Source organism: Phalacrocorax aristotelis, chromosome 7 (assembly GCF_949628215.1).
Source record: "Phalacrocorax aristotelis chromosome 7, bGulAri2.1, whole genome shotgun sequence".
NCBI classification, from domain to species: domain Eukaryota; kingdom Metazoa; phylum Chordata; class Aves; order Suliformes; family Phalacrocoracidae; genus Phalacrocorax; species Phalacrocorax aristotelis.
Genome location: NC_134282.1, coordinates 4039311 through 4060256, shown reverse-complemented (window position 1 = coordinate 4060256; position 20946 = coordinate 4039311). Strand labels below are relative to the sequence as shown.

The window sequence follows — 20946 nt, the reverse complement described above, 5'->3', positions numbered from 1 at the left end:
CTAAATTTTACGGGGGGTGGCTACAAGTTAACTGCAGCCGAAAAGAAGACAGACCCTAACGTGCTTCTCGCTTTGTTTATCCAGCTGCCTAATCAATTATTTTATATGTTTCTGAAGAAAAAAGTCGTGGGCTGTATGTCACCAACGTACAGTTATTTCGTATTACTTTTTTGTGTCCAATCTAATTTAAATGGCCCTGCATTATATTACGGAGGAGCTGGTAACTGCCTCTGTATTCAGGCTGCCAAATACTTTGTATTTTTATAAAGAATTATTTCACCTTTTTTTTTTTTCCTGATAAATTCTTGGACCACTGGCATTAGCTGCAGGACGTTGATATTTGGCAGAGAAAATGGCCCGAAGCTATAAATGTGACTTTTTCTGTGTAAAGAGGATCCTTCCTTCTCATTAAATTCTTCCAGTTTTTGCTGAGCTGTATCTTCTCAGAAATGACCGTTTCCCTTTCCCCAGGGAGAGAAAAGCTTTCTTTTATTATTCTTTTTTCAGAAAGAAATGTGTTCCTTATTAAAATAATACTTGAACTGAGGTGTGTGTAGCAAAACCAAGTAGCCAAAAGCGAGGTGGCACCAGGTTTATGTACTCGGGGCAGCTTGAGCTTGTAATGCAAAGAATTAACACTGAATTAATTGGGAGTCTGATGTGTTGAGCGATGAGCCGCTTGGATCGGAAACGGCGGTTGCGCTCTGAATCCAGCAACATCCACCCCCTTCTCGTTTAAAGCGTATCATGAGTCAAGGGCTTCTCTGGCCGCTTTTCCTTCACGGGGTCAGGGCCAGAAAAAATGTCAGCTGAGAGAGAAGAAAAGCAGTTCCCGTTTTCTGATTCTTTCTGGTTTTTTGGGTTTTTTTTTTTTTTTTGGCAATCGCAGGCCGGATTTGGATGGGATATAAAGCATTGACATCCCACAAACTTTGCACGATGAGGAATTCCTGCCTCTGCTTTTGCATATGCCGAAGGACAGCGGCGAAGATAGCGGTGCTGGAAGATGTAAGAGCTGGGAGGGAAGACGGCCGTAGGCTCCAGAAAGTTAAGTACTTTTTAGTCTCAGTTTTAGCCACTAACTGGATGTATGAACAAAACAGACATTCCAAAAATAATATTTAAAAAGCACATTATAACAGACATTTATCTTCCATGGAACCCTTAAAACATCGGTGCTTCTCTCCAGTAGCTTTAAAGCCTTGTTGAGCACTGGAGATAAGGTAGAAGCGTTTGTATTTATGGAGTTTTGAAATCTCTCTCCTATGTTCCGTTCCTTCCATTTTCTTCTCATCCAATAAAGTTTTAATTTGTGTTTGTATCGTTGTTTGTTGTCATGGAAATATCTGAAGGCTTCGAGTATAGAATGAGGATGGTTTTATTGTGGAGAGATGATGGAGGTGGAAAAGACTCTTCAAGGGAGAGATCTATTTAAAAATGATGCAGCTCCACCAATTCGCAGAAAAGCAAATGCAGTTTTTTGATTATATCCAGGGGCAGAACTTGTTTTGACTTTTATTATAAATGTATTTCAAGAGCAGAAGGTAGCATCTGGTGTACGCTTTCAAAGGTTACAGTTTAGCAACTATCATCAGTGAGTGAAATAGTGGTAATCCAACTTAATAACGTAAAACCCCGAATGCGCTCAAACGACTTTGCAGTTGGTTATATGGCAGTAATCATCTGCGAGCAGACTTCAAAACAGCGCTAGCTTATCGATCACCAAAGCTGTGCTCTAACGCCCCTAATTCAGAGGCATCTGTTCTTAGGCTTAGCTTTTCGCCGTGCTTTGGCTCGTTGCACCGCTCCGTCACACCCTGGGCATTAAGGTCCCTCTTCATTCAACTCGTTCACCAAGTGGAGAGAGAACGTGGCTCGTCGGTCACAGGTATGTTTACTCTGCGTTAAAAGTACAGAGTGTTTATTAAATAATTCCTATTGTGAGAGTAGGAGATGTTTCCTGCATTTTTTAGTATCATTCGTATCCTGCATTTTTTAAATACAATCGGGCATTTCTGCAGGTTTTGACTCAAAGCTGTCCTGGCTTTGGACAGAGGTGTTCACCCGACTTACATGCGTTTATTAATATCCATTTTGATCTGAGTTCTGTTAGTGCCAGACCGTGCAGGATGGGATTGCATAGTTAATTATTCCCGGTCATACTTTCTTGCTGATACTTCTATCTCATGTTAAATGGGGGGTGAGAACTTGGCTCCGTTCACCGGCAAATCTGCAGCTAATCCACTTTGCGTTCATGCAGTAGTTATATGGGCTAAATACCCATGACTCAATAAAAATTGAGAATAATAAGAGCTGAAGTATTCACAATCTGACAAAATCGAAAGTATCTTGAGGAGCATTTAGTGCCTTGGATTCTATTTTGTTGAAATTCCTGGTTTCTGAAAGGCAGTTTGAACAACTTTGGATTCTCTAACGTTTGCTAATGCTGCGAGTGTTGTATACACAATGTGTTCAGTGCAAAAGTACTACGTGCATCAAAGGCAAGGCGTGAGATTTATATTAACTCTGGTAGAACAGCCCATAAAAGTGGGAAGCTGCTTAAACCGACAGGCTTCTGCCATAAGCTGCAGCCCCATCTCACTGACCACAAGCAGTTTGACAGCATTTCTGCCATGACCCGGTGTCCCAACCCAATATCACCTCTAAAAGAAATGAATGGAAAGGTCTATATGGGTTTGGATTAGGAATGTCTCAGGAAAAGGCGTGGTACTACACAGCAGCAGTGATGTGGTGGCCAGGTAACTGTGGTACCCTGGTAATCAGAGGAAAATTAATTATTTTAAACACATGACATGTAATTTCAGTCTGTAAATATAGAGAAAAGCTATGGAGAACTGAATTATGGATGGTTCTGATTAAAATTGCTATAAACTTCCATGTAACCCTACATAAGGGAGCTGGGGGGGTTTAGCCTGGAGGGGGCTGAGGGGAGCCCTTCTCGCTCTCTGCAGCTGCCTGAGAGGGGCTGGAGTGAGGGGGGGGTTGGTCCCTTCTCCCAAGTCACTAGCGATAGAATGAGAGGAAATGGACTCAAACTGCATCAGGGGAGGTTTAGATTGGATATTAGGGAAGTGTTTTACTGCCAGAGCGGTCAGGCCCTGGCACAGGCTGCCCAGAGAGGTGGGGGAGTCACCGTCCCTGGGGGGGTTCAAAAATGTATAGACGCAGCACTTCAGGGCATGGTTTAGGAGGCCTGGGGGTGTTGGGCTGGGGGTTGGACTTGACAATCCTAGAGGTCTTTTCCAACCTTAACGATTCTGTGACTATAATTCTATGAAAAAACCCCAACTTGTAAAAACTGGACCAGACCCAACGATATCCTAATGTATCTTCCATACTGAATGGCACAAGGTGCTTTGGAGGAATGAAGGGGATCTTGTCTCAGCGTGCTTATTTATGTTGTGTTGAGCATTACGTTCAGTCTTTTTCCTAGACCCTAATATTTAGATGTAATCTGAAAGCTAAATCTATGAATGTCAAGATCTCAGGGTCTGAATCAGGCTGGCTTTTTAACCATTTGCATGGAGTACAACAAATCCATCCCTGACCTTGCCTGGGCAGTGAATACTGCTGCAATACAAAAAACAATTACATTTACTAAGGCAAAGAGAGGCAAAAAATACAACTCTGTTTCTATGAAGTAATGAAAGGTACAATAACAGCCAGTTAGCTGGCATGTCCTCTTTCCCATGGAAACACCAGAAAAGAGAGAACCTTCTGCAGAAATAAATGCAGTCTCTATGGAAGGAATAATTTCTTTTTAAAACCTGTGGGCATCCCTGCTACTTGGGGTTGCGATCGCGGGGGCTGCTCCTCCCCGGTGATGCCATACTGGTTCCACTGGGGCTCGGTGTGGATGGGGAGAGCTGCGCACACAACCTACTTGTTTGATTACTGAGGCTTGAGGCATGCCCATCTATTCCAAACGAAGCCTAACACAAACACTGGGCTAAATGTATTTAGATTATGAGTCCATTAGGGAGGCAGGCATCCTTTCGTTAATCACGTAGATGTGCAGTGCGTAGAACAGCGCTGTGGGAGCCTGCCAGAGCCCAGGGAACTGCTAAGAGAAGGCGATGCCAAAAGGAGACTCTCAGAGGTGAAACAGCCCTCGGGGGTGGCTCAGGTGGGGGCAACGTTCCTGGGGGCTTGTCCCCCCGGAGCAGCCGATGTCCTGGCCGCGGCACGTGGCTGCTGCGCCAGCCGCAGCCCTTCTCTGCACGCACAGGATGAAACCAGCCCCTCTCCCATCTCAGGGCTGGGGGGTCAGGTTAGGTGATGCCTTCACGTCTTGTTGAGTTTCCAGGGTTCACTCGGGTTTTGTAACCTTTTTTGGTTGGGGCAAGTTTTAGAAGTGGAGCGAATAGACCAAACCATATCCCACGTTTGCTTTTGGGGCAGGGAATGCATTTGTTTTCAACATTAGGGGATCTCCAGTTTACTGCTACTTTACAACATCGCTGTAAATGGTCCTTGCCCCTCTCAATTCAATTCATCTTCTACTGTAGTTTGGTAATGGGTAAGGATCAGATGTTTTCCCACTAAATAGATTTCCCAGCGCTTAAATAATGGACAAAGCCCAGAAACATGAGAAGAACCTCAAGGGAAGTGCTCAGCGTTCTGTAGTCTCTGGTCATGAGATCATTTTCAGTGATTTCTTCAGTGTACTGCTTCCAGCCGCTGTTCACCAACTCGGGTCTGGAAGCCAGTTTTATGGCATTACACAATATGGCATTGCTCAGCGGTTTGCGGTATGTCCTTTGCATTGCAACGGACATAATGGTGCATGGCACAAATTGTATGTTTTCATTATACACGACAACAATTACAACAACAACAAAAAAAAAACCCCAAAATGTGGCATTTAATGGATTGTAACTGATACCAACCAATGCCTGAGAAACTATTTCAGACAGGGTTGTTGTATGGAAGCCACGGGATGACACCAATAATCACTGCAAGACTAAACAACTATTTACTAAAAATGTTTTATATAAAATGCAAGTAGAAAAATTACAATATTTACATGTTGCCACAACCTCCATCCACAAATGAAAATTTGCTACATTTGCCATTCAACACAGAGTGAGATGAAAAGTATGATTCAGGGTGCAAACGTACAAGCAGAAGTTGCTGTATCTTTCCATTCGCCTTCAAATGTGTCCTGTCCGATACTGCTTGATAATCTCCCCCCAAGATAATATCTGGCAAGCATGCCTTTGGATTATTCAGAAATAAAATCTGATTATTTGGCGCAACCCCTGTTGCGGTATGCTTTGCGTGCAGAGTCCACGAATATGTACATTTAGCTAAAAAAGGGAGGTAATGCCAAGGAGCACTCCCCAAGTGAGTGGGCATGGTGTTATATATTGAGAGTCGAGGAGAGAACATGGAGCAAAAAAATCTTGTGTGTAACAGACGGTTTGTCTCTGCATCAGCTGCGAGTTTGTGAAGCCCCCCCACGGTTTCCTTCCCATCCTTTCTAACAGCCACGACTCCTGCGCTGCACAAGTCGGTTCTTAGCCATAGGGAGGGTTTCTGACTTTAAGCTGCCACGAGTAAATCCGGAATACTTTTTCACAGTTCAAATAAACTTTCTTTCAAATAACCTCCTAAAGTAACATTTCTAAAAAAAAAAAAAAAATCAACTTTTTAATAAATTGTTAAAAAAAAACAACCTCTAACCTGGTAGCATGGGTCACTCCTGTGCTGAGATCGAAAAGCCCAGTCCATTCGCAAGGAGAACCTACAAAAGTCTTTTCTCCAATATAGCAGACGTCCAGATATGTAGGGGATGGCTTTGTTCTCCCTAGTCTTTTCTGGCAGGCAGGAAATTTCTGAATTAAATACTGAAATCAGAAAGAAAACTAGAAATATTACAGATGATTTGAGAATGAGGCAAACCCAAGTGTTCCTGTAGACGACGAAGAATTTCACATAAGTGATTACCACTGAAAACAGTATATGTGATGCTACGTTAAAACAGCAGACAAAAGTTAAAACTCAGCCTTTTAGGCTTATGGCAGTGTGTTTCTTTGCCCCAGCCTGTTGAAAGGAGGGGCAAATTCTTCTCCTGTTGCTCAAACACAGGTATTTAAGTCAACCGATGTACCTGCTTTTCTGAACGACAAAATAGATGCAGGGGCTTGTGCCTGTTTGTTTCCTCTTGTTGACAAAGTAGTAAGATGAATGATGCCTGTTTACCCACGAGGCCCATATGCAAGGGCTGTACAGTGATTTAATTACCAGAATGTGGAGGTGAATGTGAGGGTTCCCATGGCAACCTTAGTGTATTAAAAAAATAGACAAGCAGATTTTCTTCTGGCATCATTCTGTTGACGTAAAGTAACACTTGCAGAACAACTGTCTTCCCTCCCCTCCATTTATTTTTTTCACCTTCACCTCCTTTTCCCCACTGTTTTCCCTGAACCTGGGCAAAATGCATTCACGGTGCAAACCGGTATCGCTCCACTGACAATGCTGCAGATGTGCTGATTAAGGCTACCTGATTTACGCTGTGGATCTAGCCCACACATTTTGCATTTACGCTTGCAAATCTTATTTTCCCCTCTTTTTTAACCACAACAAAATAGTCCTACTTATAGACTTAAAAAATACAGTGGCCAGTTTTTGTAAAAAACTATGGTTTAAAAAAAGTTACGAAAATTTTCCATCTATTCCTAAAAACAAAATAAAAATCAAAACAGCATTACCCAAAACGCAGCTCTTGTTTAAGTACGGATAGTTGTGTATGTTTTCCTTAAAGTATTAGTCATCGGGGTGTGTTTTTCTGCATTACATCTTACCAAATACAGGCCAGTAAAAATAAACAGGGATGAACGGTGTCAAGCTTAATTTGTGGCAAATGCCTAATAGAATTCAATATTTACAGAAAAACACCTTTTTTCTGGATCAAGTACTTGCTGTCAACAAGTGTAACAGCAACTACATCACTGGACCTACTGGAAGCCTGGTGAAATCTTTGCAGCACAGCAATTAATAGGCGCTATCGTAATGTGCTGGTCAAAATACTGATTGATTTCAAAACCTCTTCTGTGCCGTTTCAGCAGCTGGTTTTATGTACAATATCCTGATTAAGAGACACTAATGTGCTTACTCAAGCCATGATCCTGAAAAATGCTTAAGCACATATTTAATTTCAAGCATGTAAATACTCGGGTTTACTGGGACTGTTCGTGTGCTTAAAATTAATTAGGTGCCTAAGCGCTTTGTTAGATGAGATGAAGACGTGCGGTTTGAGTTTCTGACGGACTTTCACTTCTGTAAAACTCAAGATTCGAACAAAAACTTCCAGAGTGATTCCGCGGGCATCTGGGAAGCCATACTTGCGAAGGCTTCTTAGAGGAGCTGAGATATTCAAGACAGGGTCCCAATGGAGACCACGAAAAAAATTTGATGTCCGGTTTCAGCCTCGAGTAACAGGATCCGGAGCATCCTCCATCCCACCTGCCGCGGGTGAGCTGGTGCGGAGCATCTCGGCGGAGGTGGTGGCGCGCGCTTAGCTGCCCGGTCTCCTGGCCGAAGGTGTCACCTGTGGCGTGTGAAATCCTCGCACGTCCCCAGCCCGGCTGGGCAGCGAGCCGTGGCGCCCGTGGCCTGCACAAAGCATCGCCATCCGCAGCTGCAGCCAGCTGCTGCTGCTCCTTCCCAGCTGGTGGGAGAGTATTCGGCACAGTCGGACCTCGTGCCGAGTGAGCTGAGAAAGGGGAGTCTCGTATTGCCGGTATTGCTACAGTGTTTGCTTATCATCCCCTGTTTTATAGAATTTTAAGCTGGTCCCGACTGTGAAAACTGGCTCCTTTGGAGCATGATTTTCATCTTTTAACCAATCATAAAGGCTCCAAAAAAACTTGCTTCTTTGTCCATGTCAACTATGTCACCATTACTGACAGAGACAAAAACCCTGTCGTCCCTTTTCAGCTGAAACACACCACCTTGGTAGATGGAGTAAAGTCCATATTCCGCCTTTTTAGACCAGCAGCTTGTTCTTGCGCTTTTCATGAGCAAAATGGGCTCTGGGTAATTGGTCAGTTTGTAAACATATTGGACAAGCTGTTTGGGGTTCCTGATCTGTGCTAACAAATCTGAATCCTCGTTCTCGTTTTCACGGAAACGAAAATAAGTTTGTGAGTAGATGTAATAAAACCCGCTTTGGGGTATCACTAACTCGCCATTTCTCAGCTCCACATTGTACAGGAAAGAGTGGCCTTTCCTTGACGATTCCCAGTTGTTTATTTTTTGTCCGTTCCCTCTTCTGGGCGAGGAATCTACTTGAGAAAAAAAGAGAGAAAAATGTTAATTTAAAAGCCAGGTAGTCAAGCCAGGTGTCTGCTAGTCGGGGAGCCTGGTTTTTAACAACAAAGTCATGAAACCTGCTGTTCCCAGCGACTCATTAGGTCCGTTCTCAAAGCAATTTGTAGGACCAGAAGTAAGCTGTCTAGCTCTATGTGGGAATTCACACCAACTACTTTTATTTTTAATTTTGTGCTCCCAAATAAGAGGAAAAGCACCGTGTTGTTACTTAGTAACTAAGTTAAAATAGCCATTTGTGTCTGATACCTTCCGAAGCTGCAGAAACCCTACCAAGCCTTTCATTAATATGACCTGAATGTCAAGTCTCTCCTGTCTCTGCCTCTGAGTTCTAATAGGTCTGTCACCATAGCAGCCGGGACTCACACAACTAACAGATGGACATTAAAGGAAAGGAAAGAAAAGAAGAAAACTTGATATTAGAAAGAAAAGATATTTTTCTTTCTTCTCCCCCCAGTGAAGGTTCCAGAAGAAAAGTAAGCGAGGTACCCAGAGGGAGTGGGTCTTCTCCCTGTTCTGCAAGAATTAGCTGAAAAAAACATTGTCTGGGAAAAGGTAGGTGGAAGGAAGAATTCAAGGAAGAAGCCCTTTTTTATGATTTGTTTCTTTGTGTTAACTCAATGCAAGTATTAAAAAGTGTATGTAAGCAGCAGGCTAGCAATGAGGCAGTAAGTTCTGTGATCTTTAACTGTATGTAAAGGTTTTTCCTTACTGCGTGGGGACAGGGAATTCTTCCTGTTGCTGTTGCCCGTCAGGTGCGCCGCGATCCTGTTGACGGGACCGCGCGGCGGCTGCTGCCCATCGGTGAGCGACAGCGTCGGGGCTCTTTCAGCTGAGGAAAGACCAGAAGAGGAACCTCATGTTAGAAGCAAGGATGTTAGAAAGCACATCTGTCCCATTTGACCTGATTTTAAGGAATAGGTATGTCATTTTTCTTAATTGACTAAATCATAGACTGAATGCTATATATTGGCTAATAAGGCTCAAATTTCTCTTTCGCTCTTGCTCTCCTTCAATGTCTTTATATGTCTCTTTGTTCTCCTTTTCCTCCTCCCCCTGCCCCAAAATTACCAATAGACAACGTAAAATAACCCATAGTACCAAATGTTCACGTTCACGACCACTTATGGTTAAGTATTGATAATGTTTACTCTGAATTTCTTCTCCCAAGTTACTAGCAATAGCACAAGAGGAAACGGCCTCAAGCTGTGTCAGGGGAGGTTTAGGTTGGATATTAGGAAGAATTTCTTCCCTGACAGAGTGGTCAGGCACTGGCACAGGCTACCCAGAGAGGTGGGGGAGTCACCAGCCCTGGGGGGGCTTCAAAAACCATATAGACGTGGCACTTCAGGGCACGGTTTAGGCGACCTGGGGGTGTTGGGCTGGGGGTTGGACTTGATGATCCTAGAGGACTTTTCCAACCTTAATGATTCTGTGATTCTGTGATTCTAATTTCCACTTGGAGGTTGTAATGCTTTCACTCAACGTGTTTGAGCTTCAGCAGAGCTATTCCCCAACAAACCTGTGCGTACAGCAGCTCAGTGCTGCTTGTTCCCAGGGGAGCAGACAGTTTAAATGTCCCCGTAACACCGTGGGACTCTGGTCTAGCAGCCGAGTCCTCTGCATCCACCTTGGTTACTTTGCTCTAACCACTTGACCATATTTCTGGCTCCTAAACATTTGCCTTGTAGTAATAAGTAATCATTTTTTGATGACTGGCTGCCAGTACAAGATCTTAGCCAGTGTTTTCTGCACATCTGAAAAATTAATTGAGTCACTACACATCAGGTGCCACTAGCAGCTCCTTTTTGCCACATATAATACAATTATTATAATACCGTTGACTGCAGCTATGGTTTCCTCGTAGCTTCTCAACATCATCTGCCAACAAACACAGAGAAAATGAATTAGTTTGTCAGCAGAAGCTGATAGGTGCATGAAAAAGACACCCCTTTCTCAAACTCATGAATAAAGGGTATTCTGGATTTGACCAACAAGCAAATCATAAAAAGCCTGTGAATTTATTGTAATGAAGTATCTCTACGTTTACATCTTTGATGTAATGAAATAGACAGGAAAATATTTTCAAGAGAGCTCAGCCATCTGGGCTTTAAATCTATTGGAAAATTTGACCCTCATGCTTTCCTCAAAAAGAGATACAACGTACAAGCATCAGCTTCCCTTTGCAGAATACTCGGCAGCGTGCACATCTGTGGGATCTCAGCTCTTAGAAATTAAATTTCATTTATTTTTATACCTCTACCTATCTATCTGTCTAAGCTCTTAAGCCAGCAGGTCTTACTTTGTGCATTCCCCTTCCTTACAACTGTTTGCTGACCACTGAAACCAGCTACTTTGGTTACCGACGGTGGTGCAGCTGCAGGAGGCGTGCTGGCGCTTTCAGAGGATTTACCTGGGTGACTAACACGAGCCCTGTATTGCCACTTACCGGCAGGGCAGAACCCGTCACGTTTCTATTTATCTATCTGGCCATCTATTGTTATCATTATTACCAGTATCATTAATATTATTATTATCATAATCATCATCATCATTATTATTCCTTATCATCAACATAATTGTAATTTATTATTTCTGGCACCCAGGCTACCTTTTTTTTAAGCAATCAGGGAGCTAGTAGGTATATTAGACGTGTAAATGTTGACCAAATAAAGTAATGTTTTCTTTATGCAGAAGTTCAGGGACTTCACTGGCAGAACTTCCACCAAAGGAGCCGAGATCTCTGAACACAAAGAGAGGATCTATTTTGGGGTGCAAGCTTTGCCAGGTAAGTTTCAGCCAAAAGTGCATTTTTACGGATGAGCTTTTTTAGGTGCTGGGGATGGGATTTTGAAAACCATTCCAGACAACTTTAGCCCTTCTGATTTTTCAGAGAGGCTTATTTTCTTCTGCATAGCCAAAACTGTATGTATTGCATAAAGTCAGGCAGGAGATGGTGTTCTCTGAATGCTGCACTGGGACGGTGCTGCGCCCGATGCTGCGTGCTCGCTCCCTCTTTCCTCCCCTAACACATTACACAGCTCACGACTAGACCATTTCTCGGGCACCTTTTTACCTCTCCCTGTGCTACGTTTCATCTCATTTTCTCATGCCAGTCTCCCGGAGAAGGAGTGAAACCTCTGCTAGCACTACGCTCGTGCGGCCAGGTAGAAAACAAGCTCGAGTCAAACACTGCTACACTGAGGTGTTTCAGACAAGCCTACCTATCACTGAAATTCGCTTAGTAAAACCTGATTGTCTTCGCTTTCTTATTGCCTGAGCGTAGTGAAACCCCTGTCATGGGGTTTTTTTGCTTCAGTGCAAGCACTCTGCAGCTGGAGCTGCGGCTTGACTATTGCTTCGCAATAAAACAATTTGAGAGCCCCCCCCTTTATTCTGCTATTTGGATTCTTTGGATTGCAAGACCACCAAGCACACTGTTTCAGCATGTCGTTTCCCAAATACCTTTTTAATTAACTTTCCCAGGTGCCACTTTACTTGCCAGCAGGGGTCAGCCGCTCTGTCTTTGCTTTCAATTAGATCCAAGTTTTGGATGAAATTTCCCATTTCCTCCCCGGTGAGACAAACAGTGCCGCTCTTGGAGTATGTGTCCTGGAGCTGCAGGAGAAGGGAAAGCCAGGATTTTTCACCTGTGATGTGCTCACAGACGTTCAGCTGCGGTACGTCACTAAATTCACTCTTAGAAACACGCTTTCTTTTCTTTAAAGCATTTGCTAGTATGGTGCAAGTTATGACTATATATATACAGCATGAGTAATTCATCCTGATTTTACATATTTCTTTAACGATGGTGGCATACCTAATAGGCAAAAATATAGTTACAGTGTCTCCACGGATATATATTTAGCATCCAGCACTCAACTAAATAAGCTTTGTGAAAATTCAGTACCCAAATCACAAATTTTGTGGATTCTCTAGTTCTGCATTGAAAACATTTCTTTTTCACAAGGGATTTTTCTTCACAAATTATTGAGGATGAAACCAAATACCAGACCCTAAAAGTATTTTCCATCCTTTCTTTTCAGCCAATGCCACTTACAATCCAGGCTTTTGCTGATATATATCCATACCATATCCGGCCCATACCCGGTTTGGGGTCTCTCTGTAACTGTATTTGACCTAACAGTGCAGAACAACGTCCAGACAGCGGAGATGACATTTGGGTCCACATAAAATTATAACGCTGAATGCTTGTGACATGGACCTACGTCTATACTCGCTAGTCACAGAGAAAGCACGTTTTCTTCTGATAAATTAGTTTGAAGAGACGGCAAAACTCCTGTTGACTCCAAGGGACTGGGAGAGTTTGCATCGCAGCATCCGCAGGGCGAGGCGACACACGCGACTCCAGCTGGCGCTGTTGTTTAATGCAAGAGCAGGTAACCTGCGCTGCCTCCAGCAAAACCAGCAGAGATCCGCTCCTGCTCGCTTTGAAGCTGCTGCATCAGCTATAAAGCCTGGCAAGGCTTGTCGTGCCAGCAAAGTCCTACAGGAACTTGGAAGAAACAGCAGTCAGCCATAAACATGCAAAGCATTCAGGTGGACCTCTGCTAACATTTAAACATCACTCCTCTTAGGTTAAAGAAATTTGGTTTGCTAAACAGATACATTTGTTCTGCAAGTACCAGTTTCAGCTAAGACTGGAGTATTGAGAGCAACAAATGGAGTCGGCACCTCCTCCACCCTCCATGCTTTTCCTGCCTGTTACAGAACAAAGGCATTTAGGAAGAGATTTCATGCTCCAGCAGGATGAGGAGAATTCACCGACACTACCCTGTGAGCCCTACCGGGTTGAGCAGCACCTTCAGTTTGCAGCAGCAGCCTCTGTTGAGCTTCATCTAATACCTGAAACGGTTCTGTACTTTGTAGGCATCAAAACGAAGTGGGGCCAGCACCCTGAGGGAGTGCGAAGGTTTCTGTGTCCGTGAGGCGAAGGACAGTGATATTCTTAAATCAGGTTTCTTCTTTCAAGAACTCAAATTGATTAAAATCTTTAAGGTAAAAATGCACTTACAAACTAAGAGCTCTGACAGGTTTAACTATACTAGTTTCTATAACGAAGTAGTTTTGTGAGTTTTAAAAAAAAATGGGAGCAGATGAGATATTATTTATTCTCTTACCAGATCTGCTACAGCTCACCTCTGAGCTTTGCCCTCCAATCTGGAAGCACACAGTCCTGCGCTCCTGCCTTTTCCTTACCAGGCAGCTTTGCTATCCTGGCATTGGAACAGTATTTTGCATGCATTTTGAAATCCTCAGGGAATGCAACCTTGGATCTGCACCATATGGTACCGAAGGACTGGTGTTTCTGTTTCATGGGTAGAGAAAGCAAGGCATTGGGGTAAGACTCAACCAGGTTTATCTGTAGCAGTGATGTTTTTGAGGACAGAAGTCCTGCAGGAATACTATCTTGTAAACCTTCTATTCTTGGAGTAGTGCATGGACTGTGTTCTCAAAACAGAAGGAAGTCTGAGCATATTTCCTTGCAGCCCTGAATCCGGAAGCATAATGAACTTTATTGTGCCTGTGTCTCAGCACTTCCTCCCATAGCAAAACTGTTAAACAAATGGTCATACTGGTAGCCCTGCTCAGATTCCTACAGCTGTAGGCAAAAACCCCTGCTAGTTACACGTTATTTTTTGCAAAGATAAAAATATCTGCAGTCCGTGCAGCCACGGCAATTTGGTGAACGTATAGAAATGCTAATACTGTGAACAACAAAGGGAAGAAAAATGGGCAGGCAAAAACTGCAGTTTATCTTTAGAGATGTATTCCGCATGCACCCTGCGGATGGGGGGGGGCAGACTGCGTTTCTAGATAAACTTTTTCCTTATTTATTGTGCACCAGGTGGCACACGCAAGACTATGTGCTTAAGGCACCCCCTCCAGAGCCAGCACCCTTACTTTGTAGCCCAGCAGAACTCCAGTGTGGGCAGATTTAGCTTTTCACAGCAAACACAGGTTTGTTATTCTTCAGCATGAGTTATATTTCAGGGAAGTATCACTAGACGTGGTTGCGTCCCAGGCGTACGTATTTGAATAAGAGGGAGGGAAAGGTAAGTGTGGTTACTAATTATTTAGATTGGCAAGCTTGTTGGGAAGGGGCTCTGACAATATGCATGAAGACACAAGAATGCATTTATATATTTTCCCTCATTTTCAGTACCATGTAACCCAATTTCATAAGATCAACCCGTCTGTGCGACTCTCCCATTTCACCAAGTATGGGGCAGCCACAGCTATAAGCTTAGCAGGACAACTTCCAAAATATGGCGTTGGCTTATATGGTAAACTCCTGGCTACCCTTTAACATTCGCTTCACGGAGGGCTCTGACATCTCAGAAGACTCCACCTATTAAATTTGGTGTGGAATAAATGCACAGGTGGCATAACATTTTATGCAATACTTGTGAAGCTGTACAGCCATAGCACACTTACCTGCTGCCAGGTTTACCTTGGTGCCAGGGAGAGCAACATACTGGTACAACTGTACGGCAGGATAGCAAATTCTGGGCAAGACACTCCGGGAAACCCGGAGTACCAGGGGGCCAGTGAAAAGCAGGACCACACACGTAAAGGCTTGTGGGACTATAAAATAAATGTAATTTTCCTGCAATGCAAATGGACTTTTGCAGGAGGAGGAAGACTTAAAAAGCAGCTAGGAGGCTCGAAGGGTGCCTGCAAGGAGACCAGGGCACTTAGACTATACAATGGGTATTTTACAAGTCATTCTGAGGAGTTCAGCGGTGTTTGCTGTCTGGGTGAAGTTCCTTTGGGATTAGTCACTGTCTTAAAACTATGTATTTTCCTGGAGGAGGCATTTAAAAGGCTCCTCAAGTTTTCTCAGACTTTTTTTTTCCCCTGTTGTTTATATGAATATCCGGCTGACAGAGGCCGCTGTTGGAGTCCTCTGAGCTCTGCTCACCCTTCTGCAGCGCTGATGGGGCACGGCGAAGTGATGAGCTCGCAAGTTTGGCGCTCTAATGAAAAGCACATTTGCTTATCTCTGCAAAAATGCGTGACTTCTTTAAAAAAAATAAAAATAAAAAGGCAAAAACTTTTTCATTGTTCTTGCCTTCAGCTCCGGCCCCTGCCTGCACACCCCCGGCCCCAGGACAGCTCGGACAAAGGGCCAGGAGGACACACAGCCAAGCTCTTTGTCCGGGAGGGCTCTGCTCTCCTGCTCAACACACACTTTTAAGCCGCCCGCAGCTTCTGCGCGGCGCGCGGACAAACCCCGCGCGGGTTTCCGTCTGTCCGTCCTTTCCTTGGCTAAAAATACAGGGAGAGAAGGAGAAAACGGGGTGTCCCGTCCGTCCTCCCCCCCCCCCCCCCCGCCAGGTTACCTGCCCCCACCGACCTGTTTGAGCTCGTTGGTGAAGTAGAGGAAGGTGACGGCCACGCAGACGGACTGCAGGAGCACGGCGGCGACCAGCACGGCCCCGCACGTCTGGCCCGGGCTGGGGCCGGCGGCGGGCAGCATCATGGCCGGGCAGGGCTGGCCCCAGGCACCGCTGCCCTCCTCGCTCGGCAGGCTTTTCCCTCCGGGGGAGGAACGGGCTGGGGGCTGGGGGCTCACCCGTCGCTGTCCTGGGGCGAACTGCGGCCACCAGCAGCCCTCCCTCCCGGTGCACAGCCCTCCCTCCCGGTGCACAGCCCTCCCTCCCGGTGCACAGCCCTCCCTCCCCGTGCACAGCCCTCCCCCCTCCCTCCCGGTGCACAGCCCTCCCTCCCGGTGTACAGCCCTCCCCCCGCCCTCCCGGTGCACAGCCCTCCCCCCTCCCTCCCGGTGCACAGCCCTTCCTCCCGGTGCACAGCCCTCCCTCCCGGTGCACAGCCCTCCCCCCTCCCTCCCGGTGCACAGCCCTCCCCGACCCCCGCCTACCCGGTCCCCCCGGTGGTGGTGCTGAGGGTCCTGCTGGAGTGCCTCCAGCTCCTGCCTGCACCCCCACTCCCCCCATCCCCTTGAAGTGGGGGATCATTTCTCAGCCGGTACGTTGCAGAGCGTTTCTGAGCAATGTTTCTGAGCGATCTCCAGTAGGGAATCTTTTTTTTAAAAAAAGAGGGCAATGGGCAGAAGTTGGAACATGGGGAGTTCCACTTAAACATGATAAAATACCCCTTCCCTGTGCGGGTGCCCGAGCAGGGGCACAGGCTGCCCAGAGAGGCTGTGGGGTCCCTTCCCTGGAGACATTCACCCCCCGCCTGGACGCGGCCCTGTGCCCCCTGCTCTGGGGGTGCCTGCTCCAGCAGGGGTGGGATGGGGTGAGCTCCAGAGGGCCCTTCCGACCCCATCCATTCTGTGATTACGGCTGTGGTTAAGAGTATGGAGAGGCCAAGAGTTTCCTGACTCAAGGCTGTGTTGTCTTTCTCTCCAGCTTCTCCCATAGAGCTGGTGCATCGCAGAAAGGTGTGATAACCTGTCCCCGTGCCGTGAGCTCCAGTCCAGCGCTCATTGCAACCACGGCCAGGCCACTGCAACCTCTCAGACAGCCCTGCTTCTCCCCCCAGTCATGACACGCCTAACAGCACGGTACATCACCACCAGGTACATTTTGGGCTTTCTTTTCTCTGAAGTCACTTTGGGGTTTGGTTAGTTGGTTTTCAAACCTCTAAAACTCCTTCTTGCAAACTTTTCCCCAGACTGTTGAGGCCAGATAGAAATTTTCCAAAGTCAGGAGTATGATTTAGGATGTGTCCGTTGATTTTCACTGGGGTTTTGACACCCTGACCTTGCAAAGACAGTGGATTATAAGCAACTTCATAATTATCTGCAGATGCTTTAAAAATTCAGCAGAGGTACGGTCTGCTGAGAGCGCAGCCATGGAAAACTGGGATTTCAAATCCAAGTGTGGAGACTTGAGTTAGTTCACTTTCACACCGTTGCACAGGGCAGTAGGAAATTTTGGCCCCTGCCCAACAGCCATAACTGGAGTGCTAGGATGCAGGTGGGAGTTTTCAGTACAATTACAGGGCAAAATTAAAAGAAAGATCTCCTCATGTCTCCTGACCGTCGGGAAGGTCTTTAGAAGCTGCAACTGCATTGCATCCCACCATTTACAGGGAAATGAATTGGTTTTTCTTCCATCATCATGTAGCAAAATGATCCCCCGACTCCCTGTTTAACGTGGCAGCAGATAGTTTGTCTGGCTCTTTGTAGCATTCAATCTGTGTGCCAAAACAGTTCAAATCTGTGTAATTCCAAGACATATGTCAGATGGGAAGGATTAAAATTTTCTTGAAAGTGAGCTCATGATCTCCTCCTACAACTTCTCAGCAAAGTAAATATGACATTTTGGGCTCCTTCTGCTTTGCAGCATCCCAGCCCCTTTCTGAGTGGGTCTAGCGGGACTCCTGTTTGCTTTTACTTAATGTAAAGTAGCTCTTTGCATCTGCTTCAGAACCGGAGAGTCGTACAGATTTTAGCACACGTGCAAAAGAATCCAATTAAAAAATCCCCACCTCCATCCTACTTTGTTTATCATGCTTCATAAATTCCTAAGAAAGACATTCCACCTGAGGGAGCCACGTGAAGAGTCAATAAAAAGTTGGTAAAGTAACTTGGAGGAAGATTCCTACCTGCTGAAGAGATTTTGTGTGGATTTTCATTACAAACATTCAGGATGGTCCCACCCCTTTTGAAGGAAATTAAACTTTTCAGTGTTTCCTTTCAAAAATAATAGAAACAAAAGTGAAAGGAAGCCCAGGGCACTACCGAGCACTCTTGTTGTTCGCATTTAGGAGTTGGTATTTGTTCAGGGCTTTTCCAATCTCTTCACTGATTTCTCCCCAACCTATGACTCGTAGCAGAACTATTTTTGTGGGTAAACATATCAATTCGTGAAGGATTTTTCAAAAGCCATGTACTCAGCTTGTAGATGTCTACCGGCCATGGCCCATGTCCCCCGACCCATCATCTGAAATCCTCCATGGATATTCCTTATGCCTCTGATTTAATACTTTTCTAGTCAGTGCCAGTGTTATAAGGCAAAATTAATGAAGTTTGTTCTGAAAAGAACAACGGGGAAGGAAAAAAATCCCCACTCAAATGCACCCTTTCCAAAAATGATCATGTCACAATTCATTCTGAAGTTTTCAGATCTTAAAATATCATCATACATCGGTAAAATGTTTATGGGTTTCCACATCGACAGGATAATATGAGAGTGAAACTCCAACCATTTTCACCATCGAATACGCTTGAAAATCTTTGCTACTTTCAATGTTTACTTTTCTGCAGGCAAATTTGTCTCTAGTAGGTGTAAACTTATACTGAAAATAATTGGTTTCAAAGGTTCTGAGAGTGTAAAATTGCTGTTTGGATGAAATTTTACTGCAGTAAAACTGTGGGGTCATGACTCCAGTGGGAAGGAATGTTGTTAGCGCCTGTTTAAACAAAACTAAGATCTACTCATTTGTGTGGCGCTAGACTGAAGCAGCTCCCCAGCAAAACCTCTGGTTCTTCCTGGCTCCTTCATCCTATTAAAGCTGACTCTCTGAACCATTTAATTAGAGATAAACCTTAATCTGTCCTGTGGACTCAGGACCTGTGATACTTGGCATGTCAAGAAAACACTTGGCACTGGACCTGCTGTACCTGAGAACACTTCTGCCCCGGCAGTGTGGCTACTAGGAATCTGTAAAGGCCCTGAAAATGTGTAAAAATTAAGAGAAGAGTGTCAAAAAAGTCCTTAGGTCGCTTTCCTCACTGATTGCGGTGATGGTGGGTGGGGGTAAAGATGTTTTCAGAGGACAGAGGCTCACACGTGTTTATACGTATCCTTCTCCCAGGGGTGCAGATGGTTGTTTTCACCGCTGCCGTCACTCCCTGCCAGCCCCAGCACAGCAAAGCTGTGCTCGTTTTCCAAGTCAGAGGAAGCCGAGTTGACTTTCTGGTTCGTAGCAGTTCTTGACATTGATTTCTCTGCTGAGCAGCAAAGGGGGTCGTGCTTTTTGTCACAGGTGTCAAGGCATGTAACTGTAGTGCTGTAGCTGCGGAATGGCGTTGCCGTTCTGGAGGGGAGAGCAGCCTCACGGCTGTGCTTTCCGGCTGTAGCTTTCCACCTCTGGGAGCATGGCTCAGATTGAGCTTTTTGTCACCAAAGCTGCTGTGGCCACTTCAGTCTTCCTTCACGAGCTAACTCCTAACTTAGTCCTAACTTAGGTACCAGATTCCCACCAGAAGACACCTGAACGCTTCTGTTGGTTTGGCCTTTGCCACTTCAGCTGTTGGTTCCTACCATGAAGCCGCGGAGTATCTGGCTGTAAGATCGCAGGAAGAATTTGCTCCGTCTGCTTTCCTCCCCGAAGGGAAGGGGCTGCCTGTGCCCACCTTCGCAGCCACCGAATGCACGCCTGGGGCGCTGCCAGGCGCTGCTTCGGGGCACAGGCCGCGAACGGCCTCGTGCTGACAAGGCTGCTGATAAAGCAGGCACAAAAAGCACGGTTTGTGGCAGCCAGCGCAGAGTTAACCTCACACAGCGGTCCTCCTTTTTTGCACATGTGCCGGACAGATCACATCTTGGCTCTTGCGGTTTGTTCATTCCTTCGTGATCCATGCGCCAGACTCAGACCTCATGTTTTACTGTCAGTTGCAAACCATTGCAAATTCATGAGTTAATCGTGAGTTATACTGTCACGGGGTCAGAATGAGCAGCTGGTTATCAGTGCAAGGCCCTTTTTGCCTATGGTGTTACACAAACAACAGCAATAGCCTAGCTGGCCCAAAATGCCCCTACAAATTAATCTATTCAGCCCTGATGTCTCTCCTTCAACGCCCCAAGCGGTGGATTTGATAAATAGAGCAGGGAATATATGTGCACACGCATGCCACACTCATTTCCAATTATTTTTAGCTGATGAAATACTTAACCTTTTGCCTGTTGATGTACAGTGTGTAGTTTAAGCTTTTTCATTTTGCCAATTATATAGGGGTACTTCCAACAGTATGATGTCCTTTATGAGTGCTCTTCACCTTTAAGAGAATCAGTACTTCTTTAACTTTCTACAAAATGCTTGTACTTAGAAAACCAGTTCTTGAGCACAGAGGAGCAGTGGCCCCAGCATTCTCCAGACTTGGACACCTCCAGAAGATCATTAACCATGGATCTGAGATTTGTTGGCAGCATCTCTGGACACTCAACTGCCGTGCTTCACATTGTCCTGGGCAACCAACCCGGTTTATTAGGTTACTGTGGCTTAAAAAGGGAAGAGCACCTTCCTGAGGTTAAACTTCCCTGTGAGTTTTGGTACCGTGCATGGTGCCACTCGCCAGGGATTGTCACCAGGCACGTCCCAGCAAAGAACCTGGATGTTACGCAGTGAATCACTGCAATTAGTTTCACTGGGGTGCCTTGGTCCAAGATTCCTTGTCTTTTTTTTTTTTTTTTTTTAAAGTAAATGGTGTATATGTCACTGTTTAAATGATTAATTGTAGTGCTGCAACTCCGAATCTCAGTTCCACGGGGAAGTCACACATTTCAAAATTTCTGTTTGTCTTAGAGTGAAAGATTTTGGTTAAAGAAATGATTCCAGAATGAAGATTTCTGAAAAGTTGAAAATGGATTGTCATTA

The 20946-nt window shown here is 45.2% G+C and overlaps 1 protein-coding gene across 2 annotated transcripts; it reads right to left on the bottom strand.

The window, feature by feature from the left end:
- Positions 1-4993: 4993 nt before the first annotated feature.
- On the bottom strand, positions 4994-16057 carry TNFSF10 (TNF superfamily member 10). 2 transcript variants are annotated; one of them, XM_075098469.1, is made up of 5 exons: positions 15734-16057; positions 11818-11970; positions 10191-10233; positions 9065-9184; positions 4994-8312 (listed from the first exon to the last, which is right to left on the bottom strand). In XM_075098469.1, exons 1-5 carry the CDS (start codon positions 15857-15859, stop codon positions 7864-7866), a joined length of 891 nt encoding a protein of 296 aa, XP_074954570.1. In that variant the 5' UTR covers positions 15860-16057; the 3' UTR covers positions 4994-7863. The 2 variants fall into 2 exon arrangements, with proteins under 2 accessions (XP_074954570.1, XP_074954571.1); XM_075098470.1 differs by having other exon boundaries at positions 4994-8309; positions 15734-16018.
- Positions 16058-20946: the final 4889 nt, after the last annotated feature.